The sequence below is a fragment of the Garra rufa genome, chromosome 8 (assembly GCF_049309525.1).
Source record: "Garra rufa chromosome 8, GarRuf1.0, whole genome shotgun sequence".
NCBI lineage: Eukaryota > Metazoa > Chordata > Actinopteri > Cypriniformes > Cyprinidae > Garra > Garra rufa.
The window spans coordinates 2,364,788-2,382,995 of record NC_133368.1 but is presented as its reverse complement, the minus strand read 5'-3'; the positions used below and the strand labels follow the sequence as shown (position 1 = coordinate 2,382,995).

The 18,208-nt window shown below is 37.5% G+C and overlaps 1 protein-coding gene across 1 annotated transcript; it reads right to left on the bottom strand.

The window, feature by feature from the left end:
• Positions 1–262: 262 nt before the first annotated feature.
• pcbp2 (poly(rC) binding protein 2) lies at positions 263–12,724 on the bottom strand. The gene is made up of 12 exons (XM_073845223.1): positions 12,558–12,724; positions 11,724–11,863; positions 11,058–11,090; positions 10,848–10,964; positions 9,424–9,555; positions 9,187–9,315; positions 5,584–5,658; positions 5,100–5,141; positions 4,926–4,998; positions 4,785–4,840; positions 1,443–1,612; positions 263–1,323 (listed from the first exon to the last, which is right to left on the bottom strand). The coding sequence occupies exons 2-12, from the start codon at positions 11,814–11,816 to the stop codon at positions 1,287–1,289; spliced, it is 957 nt and encodes a 318-aa protein (XP_073701324.1). The 5' UTR covers positions 11,817–11,863; positions 12,558–12,724; the 3' UTR covers positions 263–1,286.
• Positions 12,725–18,208: the final 5,484 nt, after the last annotated feature.

Here is an 18,208-nt window from a genome sequence, read left to right as displayed (position 1 = left end):
TTTGGTAAAAGAAATTAAACCAGCTATGCCATTTACCAATAACCAAACATTTCTGACCCATTATTATTCATTAATTATACAGTTATTTAACAATTTTTTTCCAGGCCTAGAAATTGCTATATGTTAATTGACTTTTCCATAACCCAATTAACACTGAGTTTTTTCCCCCAATATGAATGCAAAAGCAAAATGCATGTTATTTATCTAATTGTGAACAATTCATCCATCCATATATAAAAAAGCAACACACAATACACTGCCATAGTTTCAGCATTTTATGTTTTAATTTTGCATGTTTAATTCTTCATTCCAGCTGCACTCCAAATCTACAATATTCTGAAAACGTGCACAAAAAGGTTTTAGGTTTTCCTTCCTCCTGCAAGAAAACAAACAAAAAAATAGAAAAAAAAAAAAATAATAAAATAGAAAACATAACTATTACTCAAGCAGAGTAGAGAGGAAACTAGTGTTAATTCTAGAAAGTTCCTTCTAGTCATGTAATTGATCAGTAACTCAGTCGCATCATCATCATCATCATCATATAAATGTCAATTGGGAAACCTCCAGTCTGGGCTCTACACCACAGGGTTAAAAAAAAATATTCTCTCTAAAAGAAATATTTTCAACTCATTATTATACCAGTAATGTCATTTATGCAGAAACTGCAGCATTTCCCATCCCTCCCTCGAACAAAAACTCCAACTTCAGGATAAAGAAGAAAAAAAAAAAAGACATATTGAGGAATGACAAATATTCAAACGTCCAAAAAAAAAAAAAAAAAAAGTCACCTGAAACACCTCACAGATTCAAATCGATCTGACGCAGAAAACAGAGCTTATTCTCTAAAGCTCATTTCTAGGATTTTAAAATCTGTAACTTCCTAGAGTTAAATTAAAATAAATAAATGTTTGATACAGGGAAAGCGGTCAATCTATCATTTGTAGTTGCTCTCTTTTTTATTTTTTTCTGTTTTTATAAGAAAAATCTGAGATAACAAAAAACATTAATGTGTTTTCAGATTTTTCCACTTTCTCCACTGTCACTTCCGTACGGTAATGTTAACTGACAAAATATGCAAAGAAAAAAAAGACATTAAAAACTGTACGCAAAGGGATTTTAAAAACATTTCATGAAATAAATAAATAAAATACTTGTGTATATCCATGAAGCATAGCTTGGGTTGGGTGAAAGGAAAGATAGGTTGAAAATACTTGGTTTCCTTTTGCACTTAGAGAGCGTAAATGTGATGGAGGAGGAGAAAAGGGGCGGTGGGGTGGAGGAGAGCATCAGTTTGCGGCCATTCCTGTTGCCTCAGATGAGAGTCTGAAAATCGCAAGAGAAGACGGGTGTCTTTACACTTGTATGAAGTCAGCTGAGACAAAAAAACAACAAAAACGTGGACCAGAAGTCTACAATATTTAGACTGTATTAAGACTGGTTACCGTGCGTTGATTAGGTACTCGGCCAGACTGATGCTGGCGGGTGAGCCGGTGATGGTGACCTGTCGGTCGGTAGAGCCCTCCACTGGATTTGCGATCTTGATCTGTGCCCCTGACATCTGACGAATCTCATTGATCTTGGCACCTTGACGGCCGATGATGCAGCCAATCAACTGTCAGCAAAAACAGCAACATAGTGAGACATTACCACTTCTACAGTGCCTTGCAAAAGTATTCATACCCCTTCATTTTTTGACTTTTTGTTTGCAGCATTATGTTAAACTGCTTTAATTAGTTTGTCCCCACATCAATTTACACTCCATATACCATAATAATGACAAAGCAAAAATCAGATTGGCAAATTGTACAAATTCATTTCAAATAAAACACTGAAATAAGTAGATTGCATAAGTATTCATCCCCTTAACTCAGTCCATAGTTGAAGCACCTTTACAGCCTCAAGTCTTTTCGGGTCTGATGTGAGCATCTTTGCTCATCTGCATTTGGCAATTATCTGCCATTCTTTGCCTCACCTTTTCACCTCTCCATCTCTGTCAGACATTTTCTAGAGTCCTAGTTGTTCCAATCATCTTCCATTATGGAGAATGCTTCTGTCAACCTTCAGTGCAGCAGATTTGTTTCTGAACTCTTCTCTAGATCATCGCCTTAACGCAAGTCTGTCACTGAGCTCTACAGGCAGTTATCTTGACCTCAGGACTTTGTTTTTGCTCTGATATTTCAGCTGTTAGACCTTTTCTGAGAGGTGTGTGCTTTTCTAAATCAAACTCAAATGAATTTGCCACAGTTGAACTCCACTCCAAGTGTAGGAACATCTAGAAGCAATATGAATGCTCCTGAGCTTAATTTCCAGTGTCCCAGAAAAGTGTATGAATACTTATGCAACGGGATCTTTTCAGTTTTTTATTTCTAATAAATTTGCACAAATGTTAAAAACCTATTTTTGCTTCGCCATTATGGAGTAGGGAGTGTAGATTGATGTGGGAAAAAAGTAAATTTAAAGCAGTTTAACAATGCGGCAACAAAACAATGTGAAAAATATGAAGGGGTATGAATAATTTTGCAAGGCACTGTAATAACATCTCTACTTCTTAATTATTCCTGTGATGCTGGATTTTCAGCAGCCCTTACTTCAGTCTTCAGTGCCTAATATGCTGATTTGCTGCTCAAGATATGTGACCCTGGACCACAAAACCAGTCATGAGGTTACATTTGACAAAACTGAGATGTATACATCATATGAAAGCAATCAATAAATAAGCTTTCTATTGATGTATGGTTTGTTAGGATAGGACAATATTTGACTGAGATACAACTATTTGAAAATCTGAAATCTAAGGGTGCAAATAATCAAAATGCTGAGAAAAATCACCTTTAAAGTTCTTCAAATTAGGTTCTTAATGCATATTACTAATTAAAAATTACATTTATATATATTTATAGTAGGAATTTTACAAAAAGTCTTCGTGGAACATGATCTTTACTTAATTTCCTAATGATTTTTGGCATAAAAGAAAAATCAATAATTTTGACCCATACAATGTATTTTTGGCTATTGCTACAAATATACCCCAGCGACTTAAGACTGGTTTTGTGGTCCAGGGTCACATATATTAGGGATGTGACGAGATCTCGTGAGATCCAACTGGTCTCGTGAGAACGTGACGATATCCTCGCAAAACATTTTGCAGTTTATCTTATAGCAGCACGATACATTTTTAAAAAGATTGCGATCTCAATTCAAACATTTTTTTTTACTTTTAAAATGTATGCATCACCTTTGAAATTATTACAATTGATAATTCTATAGGGCTGTTAGCAGTGCAATAAATTATGTTATGAGATTAATGTTTTAAATAACTTTTTCTTGTGTTTCGATGCGTCGCTGGTTATTTGTGTCACTTCAGTTTTAATCAGGCTGTTTGTCTGGTCGGAAAAGAAAAAAAATTTAAACTCTCAAAGGCTGGTGATATTTTAGTGAAAATGTGACCAAAACTATTTAAGACCAATCGAATCTGAATTTAAGACTTTAAGGTCTTTTATTATGAAAACGTTATTTATTTAAGACTGAAGGATCCGCGGACACCCTGTGTATACAAGAGAATAATGATCTCTGGGCATTTGTCGTCAAAATAACAGCATAGAAACCGCCTCCTACAAACTATTAAAATAAGAAAAAAGCCATGTCTGAAAGCTGCATTGATTATTTTTTTAAATTGGTTAAAATGAAAGGAGAATATTGCGTTTTCCGTGTGCGCTCGACCATTTCCGTCAGTGGTGCTAGATCACTTGATGAGGTCCACATCCTTTGAGCTTTTACAGATCCACAGCCAGAAACTATTAGACTCACTTCATTTTTCTTAATCTTGACTTGCAAACTCCTTTTTTAAGCACAAGTCTGACATCAATGTCTACGATACGTACTGTGAAAAAAAGCTTGAATATGTACATGTATGACTTATGAATTCACACTGCATTGTTTTACACAACCAAGCGCCAACCAGAGCTGCTCTGATAATTATCTCTGAACTTGTGAAATTCACTCTAACAAATCATTAATTGTGCAGATCAGTAGTTAATATTCATTGTGATTTCATAAGGTGTCGTCATAATTTGTGCCGTGTTTCAGTGAATACCCATTACACAAACCAAGCGATTATAATATTGTAACATTTCATAAAGTCTTGAAATATTTAATATTGAGTGACAGAACCATTCGAAAAGAACCACATCTCATAGTAATATTATGCAGCAACACACAACAACCATTTTAAGGCGGTTGGCGCCCTCTGCAGATTACGTTTAAAAAGAATTAGGTTTTAACCTAGTTTCAACAATCATTTTCTGCAAAACCTGTTTAATATAATGATTACTTAATGCATATTAAACATTATTATTTCTGGTAAAGTATATTACAGTTCAGTAACACAAGATAATTGTCAGCTTACTCGATCACCAATATAAAAACAGTGACAGCCCTAATGTTGTGGCCTCAAAGTACTACAATGTTCCCACAACTAACTTGTCACAGTCACAACAAAACGAACCCTCCCCAGTCACCATACAAAAGAATAGCATTTATTTGAAACATTATAAATGTATTTACTGTCATTTTTGATCCATTTTAATGAGTCCTAAAAATAAAGTAAATCAGTAATTTACCAAGTTCACACTTGGGAATGGCAGTGTTTTTGCCAAATACCACAATTTTAGATAGCAGTGAAATTTCACATAATTATAATACTTTCCTGCCCTAATACTGTCATGTACATCCGAACAGATTTGACCCTCCTCACAGAGAGGTGTAGAAAAAGAAAGCCAACTCACATCATTTGGAATGGTCAGTTCATGAGAGCCTGTCTGTGCAGAAGCGTCCATACCAGCTGCAGAACAGAGGAACACAGTCAACTCCATCAGCCAATGAAAGGATAGGACGCAGAGTAATAGTGTGTGAAAGATGGGATTTACCAGTGAACCCTTGGCTACTGGGGGCCAAAGGAAACGGACTCTGCTGCATTGCCAACTGGTGGAGTTTAGTGAGCTGTGAAAAAACAGCAGAAGTCAAAACTCATTTTGTAAGTGCTCTTATGGGTTCAAACCCCTTGTGTGCTGCAGAGAATTGAGAAAAGAACTGTTTCTTACATCAGGCTGAGGAATGGCATGTTGTCCCTGCACCGCATATGCCTGCAAAACACATAAGAGTCATAAGAGTACTTTTTTTTTTTTAAATTGAGATTTATACATCATCTTAAATCTAAATAAGCTTTCCAATGATGTATGGTTTAGGACGGGACAATATTTGGCCGAGATACAACTATTTGAAAATCGAAAAATCTAAATCTAAATATAGAGAAAATCGTCTTTAAAGTTGTCCAAATGAAGTTCCTAGCAATGCATATTACCAATCAAAAATTAGGTTGATATATTTATGGTAGGAAATTCACAAAATATCTTCATGGAACATGATCTTTAATTAATACCCTAATGATTTTTGGCATAAAAGAAAAACGCATCTTTTTTTTGTTCCATACAATTTGTTGTTGGCTATTGCTACAAAAATACCTGTGCTACTTGTGACTGGGTCACATTTATATATCCTACAGCTGCGGGTGGCATTAACACTCACCTGTCCTCCTGCAAAAATGACAGGCGATCCTGAGGGTTTGGGTCGGTAAGGGATGGTCACACCTTTGGGAGGCGACTGAAACAAGAACAGAGGATGACGGGTCAAAGAATTGATTGGATGTTGAGCTGTGGGAGCCAAACATGTTCCCACTCCAAGCCAAATAAAAGTCAAATTCCCTGACTTTCACTGACTAAAAAGCTGAATTTCCATGACCTATAATGAACGAATTCATCCATTTGCAAGCTTTATTTACTTGTTCACAGATGTTTTCAGTGCCCGTTAAATTCACCCATTAAACGCACTGATATTTTTCTGTACTATTTCTATTGAAATTAACTTATTTTTAGGTTACGATTACGAAAGCATAAAAACCATAACAATAGACAAAATGTGTGAAACAACACGACAAAACTAAATACGGTATAGAAAGATTACATTCTGATAAATGGAAACAAATAAAGCAACAAACAAAAATCCCTGGTACTTCATGACTTGGAAAAAATAAATCTAAAAATACGGCTCCAAGCACACCAAAGGGAAAATGAGGAGCCAAGCGTGGCATAGAGCACCAGACCAACTGCAACAATGAGTAAAGGAAGCCATTTTAAGATGATTTTAGTTAAAATGACAAAAATGCAGAACTCCTAGTAATGATTTAATGGCTTATCACTTTTGACCAACAGGTGGCGCTGTTATCAAATCGATGTGGTGTGTTTAGTGTGAACTGACAAAGGCACACACAAAGTTTGGTGCCAATATGTCAAAGCTTTGCAGAGATACAGCCTCAGATGCACTTTGACATCTTTCCAGCAAATTCGTTGATGCGTTAAACAAAAACCGTTTCGTATTAGACACGAAATCCATTACTTTTTGTCAGCATGGTCCTAAGATGGTCTAAGTCAATCTTGGTGAAAATTGGACCAGTCTAAAAGGATTTTGAAAAAGTACATTTTCAACATTAAATCAAAATGGCGGACAGGAAGTTCAGCCAATGTTGGCATAATTGGTATGAATGTTCTTGGCATGACCCAAGAAATATTTGAGACCACTTTCATTACAATGAGTCATTTTCATCAGAGGTTTTTGCATTTTTCAAAATGTCATTATAACTTTTGAGCTTGACTTTAAAGGTGCACTGTGTAATATTTAAGATGATCTCTAGACAGAGGTGCAATATAATATACATAACTGTGTTTTCAGGGCTGAATAAAGACCTTACTTAATAAACCATGTTTTTATTACCTCAGAATTATCAGTTTATATCTTCATACACCGCGGATCCCCTCACATGGAAGTCGCCGTATTGTTTCTACAGTAGCTCTAAATAGACAAACTGCTCTTCCGATCGCGTTTCATCACTGTTGTTCTTGCGAAAAAACACTGACACAATGATGAACAAGTAACAGTAATATAACATCGATTTACTGAATGATTAAGTAAATATAATTCCTTAAATTACGTTTTAAAAGAAATCCCACTATTCGTTGCTGTCAAAAACGACAGCGTCTTAATCCTGTATCGGCTACCGTTGTTCTGTAAAGGGAGGGGTGAGCGGTGGACTGTTGCAATTCACAACCTCACCGCTAGACGCCGCAAAAATCTACACACTGCACCATTAAGTACTGGCAGGGTATGTTTTTCGTAACGATATGGCTTTGTAAAACATAGCACTTTATGACAATTCAAATGGGAATTGGATATGGTTTAACTTGGCATGCTCCTCCAAATCTAATGAGACCAGTTTTGAGATTGAGAAGTTATAAGCAAAAATAGCCATTTTTCATATCTCCTTACCACTAGGTGGCACTGCACCAAAACAATGCAGGTAGCCTCAGGTCATGCTTGCTATAACACACACCAAGTTTGGTCTCAACACGCCAAACCGTAGTTGAGATATAGCCTCACAACCATTTTTGTGTGCTTTCATAGAATTCATTCATGCGTTATTCGAGAGCGATTTGACTAATCAACCTGAATTGCGTAACTTTTTGCCAGCATGGTCTGAAGATAGGGATGTAACGGTATTGTAAATATTGTAAATACCGTCGTACCGCTATAACACATTTTTCGATACTATCGTGGTCGCATGACTCGATGAAACAATGGGTCTTCTGAGAAAAGTTTGCTCAGGCGAATGGAGCGAACGGGAGGTAACGGGAACTACATTTCCCATCAGCCCAGGTGTGGCCATCATCCATTGCGGTCTGTTGTCGCTATAGACTGGAGCAGCAAGGAACAGAGATGGAAATGGTCGAACCTGCTCCGTCTGAAGTGCGTATGCGTTACGTATTCTTTTCAGCACCCATGTTAACGGATTAGAGCGTTCACACTGCACGCGGTTGCTGTCCGGCAGTACGTCCCAGAAGCGGTGCCTTTGCAGCAGTGCAGCGATCGTCTCGGCACCGTGACCGAGTCTATTTTTGGCTGCGCTGTCTGCGCTGAATTAATGTTACAGTGCATTGTTCGCTGTAAAAATTAACATGGATTGACACGGAAATGTACCATAAATGCATATAAATTTCACAGTCAACACGTGGCTTTTTGGCTAGGTTTAAAATAAGGAAAGGTGAAGTTTTAAATAAACTAGGCAACATAATAGATGCACTTGACCAGGTCGAAAAGTTTTTTAAAAGGATTGTTTTTAATAAAGATTTAATGCGAAAGAAAGGCATGAGAGCCTACTGCACTGCAAAAAATGCTTTTCTTACTTAGAATTTTGTCTTGTTTCCAGCCAAAATATCTAAATATTATTAAATCAAGAAGGATTTTCTAGACAAGTAAAAATTATTGTCTTGTTTTTAGTATAACCAGTCAAAATTAAGTGAGTTTTTGTTTAAAACAAGCTAAATAATCTGTCAATGGGGTAAGAAAAAAAATCTTATTTCAAGCAGACAACTAGATTCAGTCAACTCATTCAGCTAAACTGATTTGACTGTTTTTTTTAATAATTTTTTGTTACTAAAATAATTACTAAAGTTTCTGTTTCAAAGTTTACAGATAGATGGCTAATTTGTATGCCATTGATATGTTCAGTGTTCATGTAAACTGTTTAATAAACACTTCTGGCACTTTTTTCGTGTCTCTTCATTAGTTTTGTTTTTCCTGTAAATGATTCAATAAATACCGTACCGTGCCATTCATACCGAGGTATTACCGTACCGTGAAGTTTTGATACCGTTACATCCCTATCTGAAGATGATTTTGGTGAAAATCAGACAAACCATCAAGGATGGGTTCAAAAAGTAGGTTTTTCAAACAATTTAAAAATAAAGAAAAAAAAAACTAAACCTTACGATTTTTTAATTTTGGTGTCCATTTGACTCGACATGACCCAAGGATTCAGAGAAAAATAATTTTGATATTGTGCCTTACGGTTCAACAGTTATTAGCATAAAATTTGTGAAATTTTGGACAAGCGATGGCGCTAAGGAGAAATGGATACAATAGCTGTCTTTGCACATTCATTGCTTGGCCCCTAACTCCCTGACTTCCAATGTCTGGAATGAGCATGAACTTGCAGTGCACTAAATGATTGATTGAACATTGAAAAAGTCACAAAGCAGGGATGAGAAGTGAATCGAGGGCTGTGAGTGTGAGTTTTACCTCCAGCATGACCACACAGATCTGTTTGACACACTCGATGATGGACAGCGGGGTCCCAGCAATAGTAATGGCTCTCTCAGTAGAGTTAGGCAGCATGTCTCCAGCCACCTGTACCTGAGCTCCTGTCGACTACAGACACAAATCCACAGTTTAACACTCATCTTCCCCAGTGAACTAAGTTTTTTAAGCTCTTAATTTCCCCATGCTACTTAGCAATTCAATTCCGTCTTCGCTCACCTCCCTGATCTCTTTGATCTTGCAGCCGCCCTTGCCGATGAGCGAGCCGCACTGACTGGCCGGCACCACGATCCGCAGCGTGACCGGAGGCTTCGAGGTGGCCGTGCTGTTGGACATGGAGCTGCTGATGTCCTGGTGGACATGAACATTCACACTTCACCACACTGATACCACGGCTGCTCAGTTTTTTTTTAAAGAAATAAAACAATGCTTTAAGGGGAGAAGCTGCAGGAAAAAACATTGTTTTTTCATGCTCCTGTCAGGTTTAAGATTTTAGGTATTTTGGTAAAGTGTTTTTTTCAGACTAGTGGGGGAAAAAACTGTCAAAAAACACCATTAAGTGTTTCTTTTACAGCACTTTATCTATTTGTGTCAATAGATTTCAATTGCAATCCATATTTTTAAAGGCCGTTTTCTTAAAATGAGTTTTTTTCTCCTACACAGAGTCATAAATCCACACTTCAGTAGCACTTACACACACCAAACTTTACATTTTTATTCCTGCCTATATCCTGAAGGTTTTTACAGAGGGATTTGCTCATATATAATTTGCTTGATTTTATACATTTTATTCCCCCCAAAACTAAAAAAAATATAGTTACAGAAGTATTTTCTGAATTACAAAATGAGATACTCAAAATCCCCTCTGTTGAAACATTTGACTCTAACATGTAAAAAAAATTAAACAAGAATTTTGAAACTGACTTCATCCAGTGTTTAGATTTTTGTACTAGAAATGTATGCAAATTAGTGCATATTTCATTAAATAATGGATCATTTGCATATTTAAACCTAACATTTTAGAAAACTTGTAAATCAAAAAATGTTTGCAATTATCAATGTCATCAATCAACTGGCTAAGGTGATAACTGAGTTTTTTTCCCCAAGTTTTCCGTACAGCTGCTTTGCAACGATTTGCATTGTGAAAAGCGCTATACAAATAAACTTGAATTGAATTTTTACCCTATTCATCTGCAGTGTCTCGCCTTAAAATAACTTAAGCCCTGAGCAAACAAAAATGTAATACTTAAGGTATAAACCACACAATATCACATACATGATGCTTCACAGATGCTGTACTCAGTGCTTCTAACACATATGAGAAGTAATCAGTATTTACAATAATCAAACATGGTTTCCATTTACAGTTTCTAACACTAAATTAACTCATTGCAGATTTGTTTTTTTGTATTTGTGCATGTATAATTTTTTTATTCTGTGCACAGGTCTTAAGACAGACCTTCAGGAACCCTGAAATCGTTACCCCAGGAACAACGTTCAGCATTGTAAGTGTTTTTATATACATTTTCTTTCCTCAAGATATGAAATCAGACTCCATTTACTGCACTGCATATTCCTGATTTTACATTAAATAACGTTAGAGAAGTAAACGAAGTTGCCCAGTTAGTAAAAGCTGTTTGTACCTCTTCTAGTTTCTCGATGATCATGGAGAAGGCTTTGAAGATGGCGGTGGTGGGGCCTGCGAGGGTGATAATGCGTTCGGGGCAGTTCCCTTCAGAAATGTTGATCCGAGCGCCGCTCTGCACAAACAACAAGAGGCTCGTAAAGACGATCGCTAACACGCATGAAGAAAACCATTACACCCACAGCTACAGACACGCTTCAGATCTCACCTCCTCTCGCATCTTCTTCACCGATTCGCCCTTCTGAAAGATACAAAGATGCAAGTACATCAGTAAATATATAATCCATATTAACTCTTTCCCCCTTCATTTCGTCTTTTATGAGATAACGCTTCCCCACCAAAGTCCAGATTTTCTGGCTTTCTGCATTTTCACTGTTATATGCTTGGGTGCTATTACACATCTTCTGAATAAGACCAGAACCTCCCAATCCAAAACCCAGGATGACAGAAATGAGTGATCTCATATGCCACATACCTTCTATGTAGATATCAGAGAACAATTTAAAAATGGTGTATAAATGCATTCTATGGCACCTTTAAAAAGTATATAAATCGTAATTTTGTTTAGAAAATAACCAATAGTTTTGCTAGATAAGACCCTTCTTTCCTCGTCTGTGATCGTTTGGAGCCCTTTGAAGCTGCATTTTGGAAGTTCAAACTCGGGGGCACCATAGAAGTCCATTATATGAAGAGAAATCCTGAAATGTTTTACTCAAGAAACATGATTTCCTTACGACTGAAGAAAGAAAGACATGAACATCTTGGATGACAAGGGGGTGAGTACATTATCTGTGCATTTTTGTTCTGAAAGTGAACTACTCCTTTAAGTGCAGTAAAAACCCTTTGTTAGAGCGCAGCAGTGTTTCAGACCCACCTTTCCAATGATGCTGCCCACTTCTTTGCCATGCATGAGCAGTCTGATGGTGAGTGTGACGTTGAGTCCTCCTTCAATCACACCAGAGTCCATGATGATCAATGAGTCGAGCTCTGGATCTTTGGTCACGGATGATCAACCTGTCAACAGCACAAACACACGGTCACTCCTCCAGTAGAGAAACACAACATCACAGCACACTATAGCAGTCAATGGGAAGAACTGGCAACCTGCAGGAGATCTACTCTGTACTTCAAAGTATACCGTGGTACCGCTTGAAAATCCCATGGTAAAACCACGGTACATACAGGGGTTGAATGAATCGGATGAAAAACACAGCAATGGCTGACTGAAGAGAAACAGTGGAGTGTAAACATGCCATTCATTGGCGCTGTTCTGTGGCTCACATTTTCATCTGCAGCTGATCCCGAAAAACAAGAATCCATATTAACTTAAACATGATTTTAACCATTCGTATAAACATGAAGCTAATCCTTGTGATTCAAATAAACATCGTTTTAAATCAGCGGATTATTTATGCAAATATGACATTTAACTGCCCAGGCTGTGAATCGCTGGTAAAGCTGCTTTAGCTCGTGTGTTTACTAGCTGCGTAGTAAAGGCGGACTGCTCTTGCAAACCAAATAAACCGGTTTCGGCTGTTTTCACGGCGTTTGTTTAACGATTTAAACGACGCACTACTGTACTTAGTGTTGAAATATCAACTAACATCGCATGAGAAGAGCGGAGGGTGGTTAGCACGAGCGCTAGCGCGCACCCGCGGCCTGCAGGCCCCTCGCGCTCATGAACGCGTGAACCGCGGTAAAGTCTCACCTGACGCGCGCTCCGGGAAGGGGAGAGGGTTCGAGGGTCCGGAGGGTAAGAGGGGAAGGTTCGGGAGGTTCGGGAGGGAGTTTTGAGAGGATTCGGGGAAGAGGGAAGACACGGCTGCGTGATCGAGCTCCACTCTTACAAAGACAACAAGATGTGTCCCGATCACCTCTCACCCACGACCTTTCTGACGTCACCGCGCACTGGCCCCGCCCCACCGCGCTCTGCACACTGCGCGCAGTACGCACTGCAGTCTGCGCACTGCCTACTATGACTATATAATGATGAATGAGGGATAAAATGGATGAGGATCGGTTTACACGCTCATAATACGGAACAAACGCTGGAGGGAATAATGAACGCAGCTGGATTTGAATGGAAAGATTGAGGTTAGAATGGGAGCCGCTGAACTCAGTACACCTGCAATAATAAAAGCACGTAACTTACAACAGTAGGATAAGGTGACCGTATTTCTGAAAAGGAAACCAGGAACATTTCCTAGTTCACTGGTTAAAATATTATATGATATGTTTGTAATCTAATTATATTATATTATTATTATCTATAAATTAAGTTATAAAATTATACAAATTCTAAAATAAATCTATAAATTAAATTTTTGTTATTATTATTATTATTATTATATTAAGGCGAGACCCTGCAGATGAATAGGGTAAAATAAAATAACCTTACTCAGTTGATTGATTACGCTGATAATTGCAAACATTTTTGTATTACAAGTTCTCTAAACTGTTATGTTGTAAATAATATGCAAATGAGGCATTGTTTAATGAAAAATGTGCTCATTTGCATACATTTCTAGTACAAAAATCTAAACACTGGATGAAGTCAGTTTCATATTAAAGGTTGTATCAGCGATTTCTAGCCCTAAACATAAAGTGTCAAATTCAGCTGACCTTTCATCACGATCCGCTCGCTGCCTGCCCCATAAATTGTCTGTGAAAAAACCGCGTCTCTCTGGTCAGCCTAGGGTCCGAGATATGCCAAAAAAACAATCGGCACTACCAACCTTTCCACACATAAACAAACAGTGTTCCAACCAATCAGCGTCAGGGGTTTGGTGTTGTGGACTTTCGCTCCGCCTCCCTCACATCCCAGCACCAGTAGGAAAGTCCACAACACCAAACCCCTGACGCTGATTGGTTACTGTTTGTTGTATAGCAACACTTCTGAGTCTGAGCTTTGAAACATACACAAGAGTATTCAATACACTCCTTTATTATCCATCGTCACTTCTCTGGATTTACTTAGTCAAATTATTGGCATTCTTCAGTCATTGGCATTTTAATTAGTGTCCCTTTCAGACACAACATTTATGGGTCAAGAGTATACAAATGAATAATTGTTACATTTACATTTAAACATTTGGCAGACACTTTTATCCAAAGAGGACAATGGAAGCAATGAAAATCAACAAAAGAGCAATAACATGCAAGTGCTATGACAAGTCTCATTTAGCCTAACGCAGTACACATATCAAGATTTTTTTATCATGAAAAAAAAAAGAAATTAGATAGAATTTAAAAAAAGAAAAAGCAAGCTAGTGTTAGAGGCCTAAAAATAGAGAGAAGCTAGTGTTAGGTTTTTTTTTTTTTTTTTTTTTTTTAAAGAAAACAAGCAGTAAGTAAATGAATATATGAATAATGAGTATAAAAGTCTGAAATATATGATGTCTAAAAGGGCAAGTTTTTTTTTCAAAGTATAGAATTAGAATAGAGGGTGCTAGTTCTCCAGTGCATCCAGTATTCAGTTCTTCATACATGAGATGCCTTTCTTTGTTTACCAGGTAGTTATGTGTAATGCCAGGTCACAAGAAACAACACCTTCAAAACGGTCATGACCTATACGTGGTGGGAGTCCAGGCTGGCAGACATGAAAGTAAAGCAGCTGGACGAATACAGAGTGAATTTCAGTCCACACACAGATTCTTTGTGGGTTTCTCTTAGGTCTTTAGTGTATTGCTGATATGACAGCTTTGTTTTTTTTGAACCAGCTGACAATGGACTAAAATCAAATGTCACATAATCTCCAAAAAAAAAAAAAATCTGGCTGAATATCTCCTGGAATACTGTGTTACCCCAGATTGTCTCCTGCTATTTAATAACTTTACCATTTTTCAGTCTAGTGCCACTCTCCTCTAGTCTTTTAGGTCTTTAACGAATTAATAAATTAAAAACAATTTCATATCTTAAATACATTAAATCTTGTTCTCTACAGAGAAGAACAAGCTGAATCATCAGTATTGAACCTGTTCTAAATGCCACCAAGTGTTAAAAATACTGCCAAATTTGTGTTTCTTTTGGATTTAGAACCTGGAAAGCATCTTGGTACAATAAAAAGTTATTGTTAAATATTGTTGGTATTGTTAAAAAGGCCTATTAACAATATTATGTCCATCCCAAATGTCCTCAAATACACCCTTGTGTTGACTAAGTTGAGAATAAAATAGTTTGTGTTGCTTTTTGAAGGCCTTTAATTCGAAAGAGCATAAGAGTTTCCTTTATAGGCACGTACTGTGCAAATCATTCTTTTCCTGAGTCATTAGTACCTAAACACACAGGCTGGCTCAACGTAATTACCACCAAACTACACACTGATCTGTATGCAAGATAGAAAAAGGATCCACTTCAAGTATCTTTAGTGCAATTTAATTATACTGCTATACATTATTTAAAATACACTTCTTTACTTTTTCAAGTACAGTTAAATTATATTTTAAACTTCAGTCTAATGTGCTTCAGGAACATTTTCAATCATTTCAGCTCATTAGAAATACATTACCATTACATTACATCAGCTACTATTGTTTTTTTTAACATTTAAAAGTATATATATAAGTGCAAACAAAAATGACACACACACACACACACACACACTTTCAAGTCTAGAAACTATATAACTTTATTGTACTATATTGTGTGTTCATTACAAAAATAAATGTAAGTGCATTTAAAAAGTACAGCAGCATACATAAACAATAAAATTATACGTTATAATAAATTAAAATAAAGATCCATGAAATGCTATGATAGAACTACCTACATTTACAGAACATTTTAATTATACCTGTATTATTGCAAGTACCCTATGCATGTTTCATCACTGAATGAAAATTAATCACAATGTAATTTTCTGCAAATACGTAAATAAACAGAAGTTACTAAAAAACAAAGGACATAAGTGAATAAATTGTATTTTTACTAAAACTCATCAAGCTTGACATAATTGTCCGGTTTTGTCCTCTTGTCTGTCATCACCATACAGCACTCTGTGTTACAATCAACATAAGGTTGCCCCAATAGTCATACAGTGCCTGCTATCTAGCTAGTAAGTGTCAGTGTGACGTTACAGTGGTTAACATTAACATTCCATGTGTTAGCTAGATTTAGCAAATGCGCTTTAGTACTATCTACCTAGGAAAAACTCAAAAGCAAGATTAAATGGATAGTTCACCCACTTTCCAGCTAATACAAATGGAGTAACACTCTTAAAAAATCAAAACTCCAAAGGGGTGTTTTTGCTGTAATGCCATAAAAGAACCATTTTTGGTTCCCCAAAGAACCTTTCAGTGAACAGTTCTTAAAAGAACCATTTTGAAAAACATTGTAAAAATCTAAAGAATCTTTTTTCACTATAGACCTTTTCTGCATTTGAAATGTTCCATGGATTTTCAAGGTTCTTCATGGAATCATCGATGCCAATAAAGATCCTTTATTTTTAAATGTATATGAAATGTGTATGTAAATTAAGTGTTAAGTGTATATTAAAAAATATTCTGGGTGACTAAATCATGGGGTAATTTTCATTTCTGGGTGAACTATCCCTTTAAAGGTGCTGTATATATTTTTTTAACTGCACTTAAGCATTAAAACACAATAATACATTTGCAGATATTTAGGAAAGCTATATACAGGTGCTGGTCATATAATTAGAATATCTTCAAAAAGTTGATTTATTTCACTAATTCCATTCAGGACGTGAAACTTGTAAAATGTATACATTCATTCTACACAGACAGATATATTTCAAATGTTTATTTCTTTTAATGTTGATGATTATAACTGACAACTAATGAAAACCCCAATTCAGTATCTCAAAAAATTAGAATATTACTTAAGACCAATACAAAGAAAGGATTTTTAGAAATCTTGGCCAACTGAAAAGTATGAGCATGAAAAGTATGAGCATGTACAGCACTCAAAACTTAGTTGGGGCTCCTTTTGCCTGAATTACTGCAGCAATGCGGCGTGGCATGGAGTCAATCAGTCTGTGGCACTGCTCAGGTGTTATGAGAGCCCAGGTTGCTCTGATAGTGGCCTTCAGCTCTTCTGCATTGTTGGGTCTGGCATATCGCATCTTCCTCTTCACAATACGCCATAGATTTTCTATGGGGATAAGGTCAGGTGAGTTTGCTGGCCAATTAAGAACAGGGATACCATGGTCCTTAAACCAGGTACTGGTAGCTTTGGCACTGTGTGCAGGTGCCAAGCCGTGTTGGAAATGAAATTAAATGAAATCTGCATCTCCGTAAAGTTGGTCAGCAGCAGGAAACATTAAGTGCTCTAAAACGTCCTGGTATACAGCTGCGTTGACCTTGGACCTCAGAAAACACAGTGGACCAACACCAGCAGATGACATGGCACCCCAAACCATCACTGACTGTGGAAACTTTACACTGGACCTCAAGCAACGTGGATTCTGTGCCTCTCCTCTCTTCCTCCAGACTCTGGGACCCTGATTTCCAAAGGAAATGCAAAATTTACTTTCATCAGAGAACATAACTTTGGACCACTCAACAGCAGTCCAGTCCTTTTTGTCTTTAGCCCAGGCGAGACGCTTCTGACGCTGTCTGTTGTTCAAGAGTGGCTTGACACAAGGAATGCGACAGCTGAAACCCATGTCTTGCATATGTCTGTGTGTAGTGGTTCTTGAAACACTGACTCCAGCTGCAGTCCACTCTTTGTGAATCTCCCCCACATTTTTGAATGGGTTTTGTTTCACAATTCTCTCCAGGGTGCAGTTATCCTTATTGCTTGTACACTTTTTTCTATCACATCTTTTCCTTCCCTTCGCCTCTTTATTAATGTGCTTGGAGACAGAGCTCTGTGAACAGCCAGCCTCTTTTGCAATGACCTTTTGTGTCTTGCCCTCCTTGTGCAAGGTGTCAATGGTCGTCTTTTGGACAACTGTCAAATCAGCAGTCTTCCCCATGATTGTGTAGCCTACAGAACTACACAGAACTACAGCCGTGGCCTAATGGTTAGGGAGTCGGACTTGTAACCGAAAGGTTGCAGGTTCGATTCCCAGGTCCGGCAGGGATTGTAGGTGGTGGGAGTGAATGTACAGCACTCTCTCCACCCTCAATACCACGACTGAGGTGAGTCCCTTGAGCAAGGCACCGTTCCCCCCAACTGCTCCCCGGGCGCCGCAGCAATGGCTGCCCACTGCTCCGGGTGTGTGTTCACGGTGTGTGTGTGTTCACTACTGTGTGTGTGCACTTGGATGGGTTAAATGCAGAGCACAAATTCCTAGTATGGGTCACCATACTTGGCCTCACTTCACCTCCTTTCCTTTCCTTTCCTTTCCTTACACTGAGAGACCATTTAAAGGCATTTGCAGGTGTTTTGAGTTAA

What these genes read in the sequence shown, in the direction of transcription:
- pcbp2 (XM_073845223.1), bottom strand. Translation starts at nt 11,816, where the DNA reads ATGGACTCTGGTGTGATTGAAGGAGGACTCAACGTCACACTCACCATC. An exon ending in TCTGTGTGGTCATGCTGGAG is followed by an intron (nt 5,659 to 9,186) that starts GTAAAACTCACA and finishes TTCTTGTTTCAG; the next exon opens with TCGCCTCCCAAAGGTGTGAC. An exon ending in AACTGACCATTCCAAATGAT is followed by an intron (nt 1,613 to 4,784) that starts GTGAGTTGGCTT and finishes TTTTGCTGACAG; the next exon opens with TTGATTGGCTGCATCATCGG.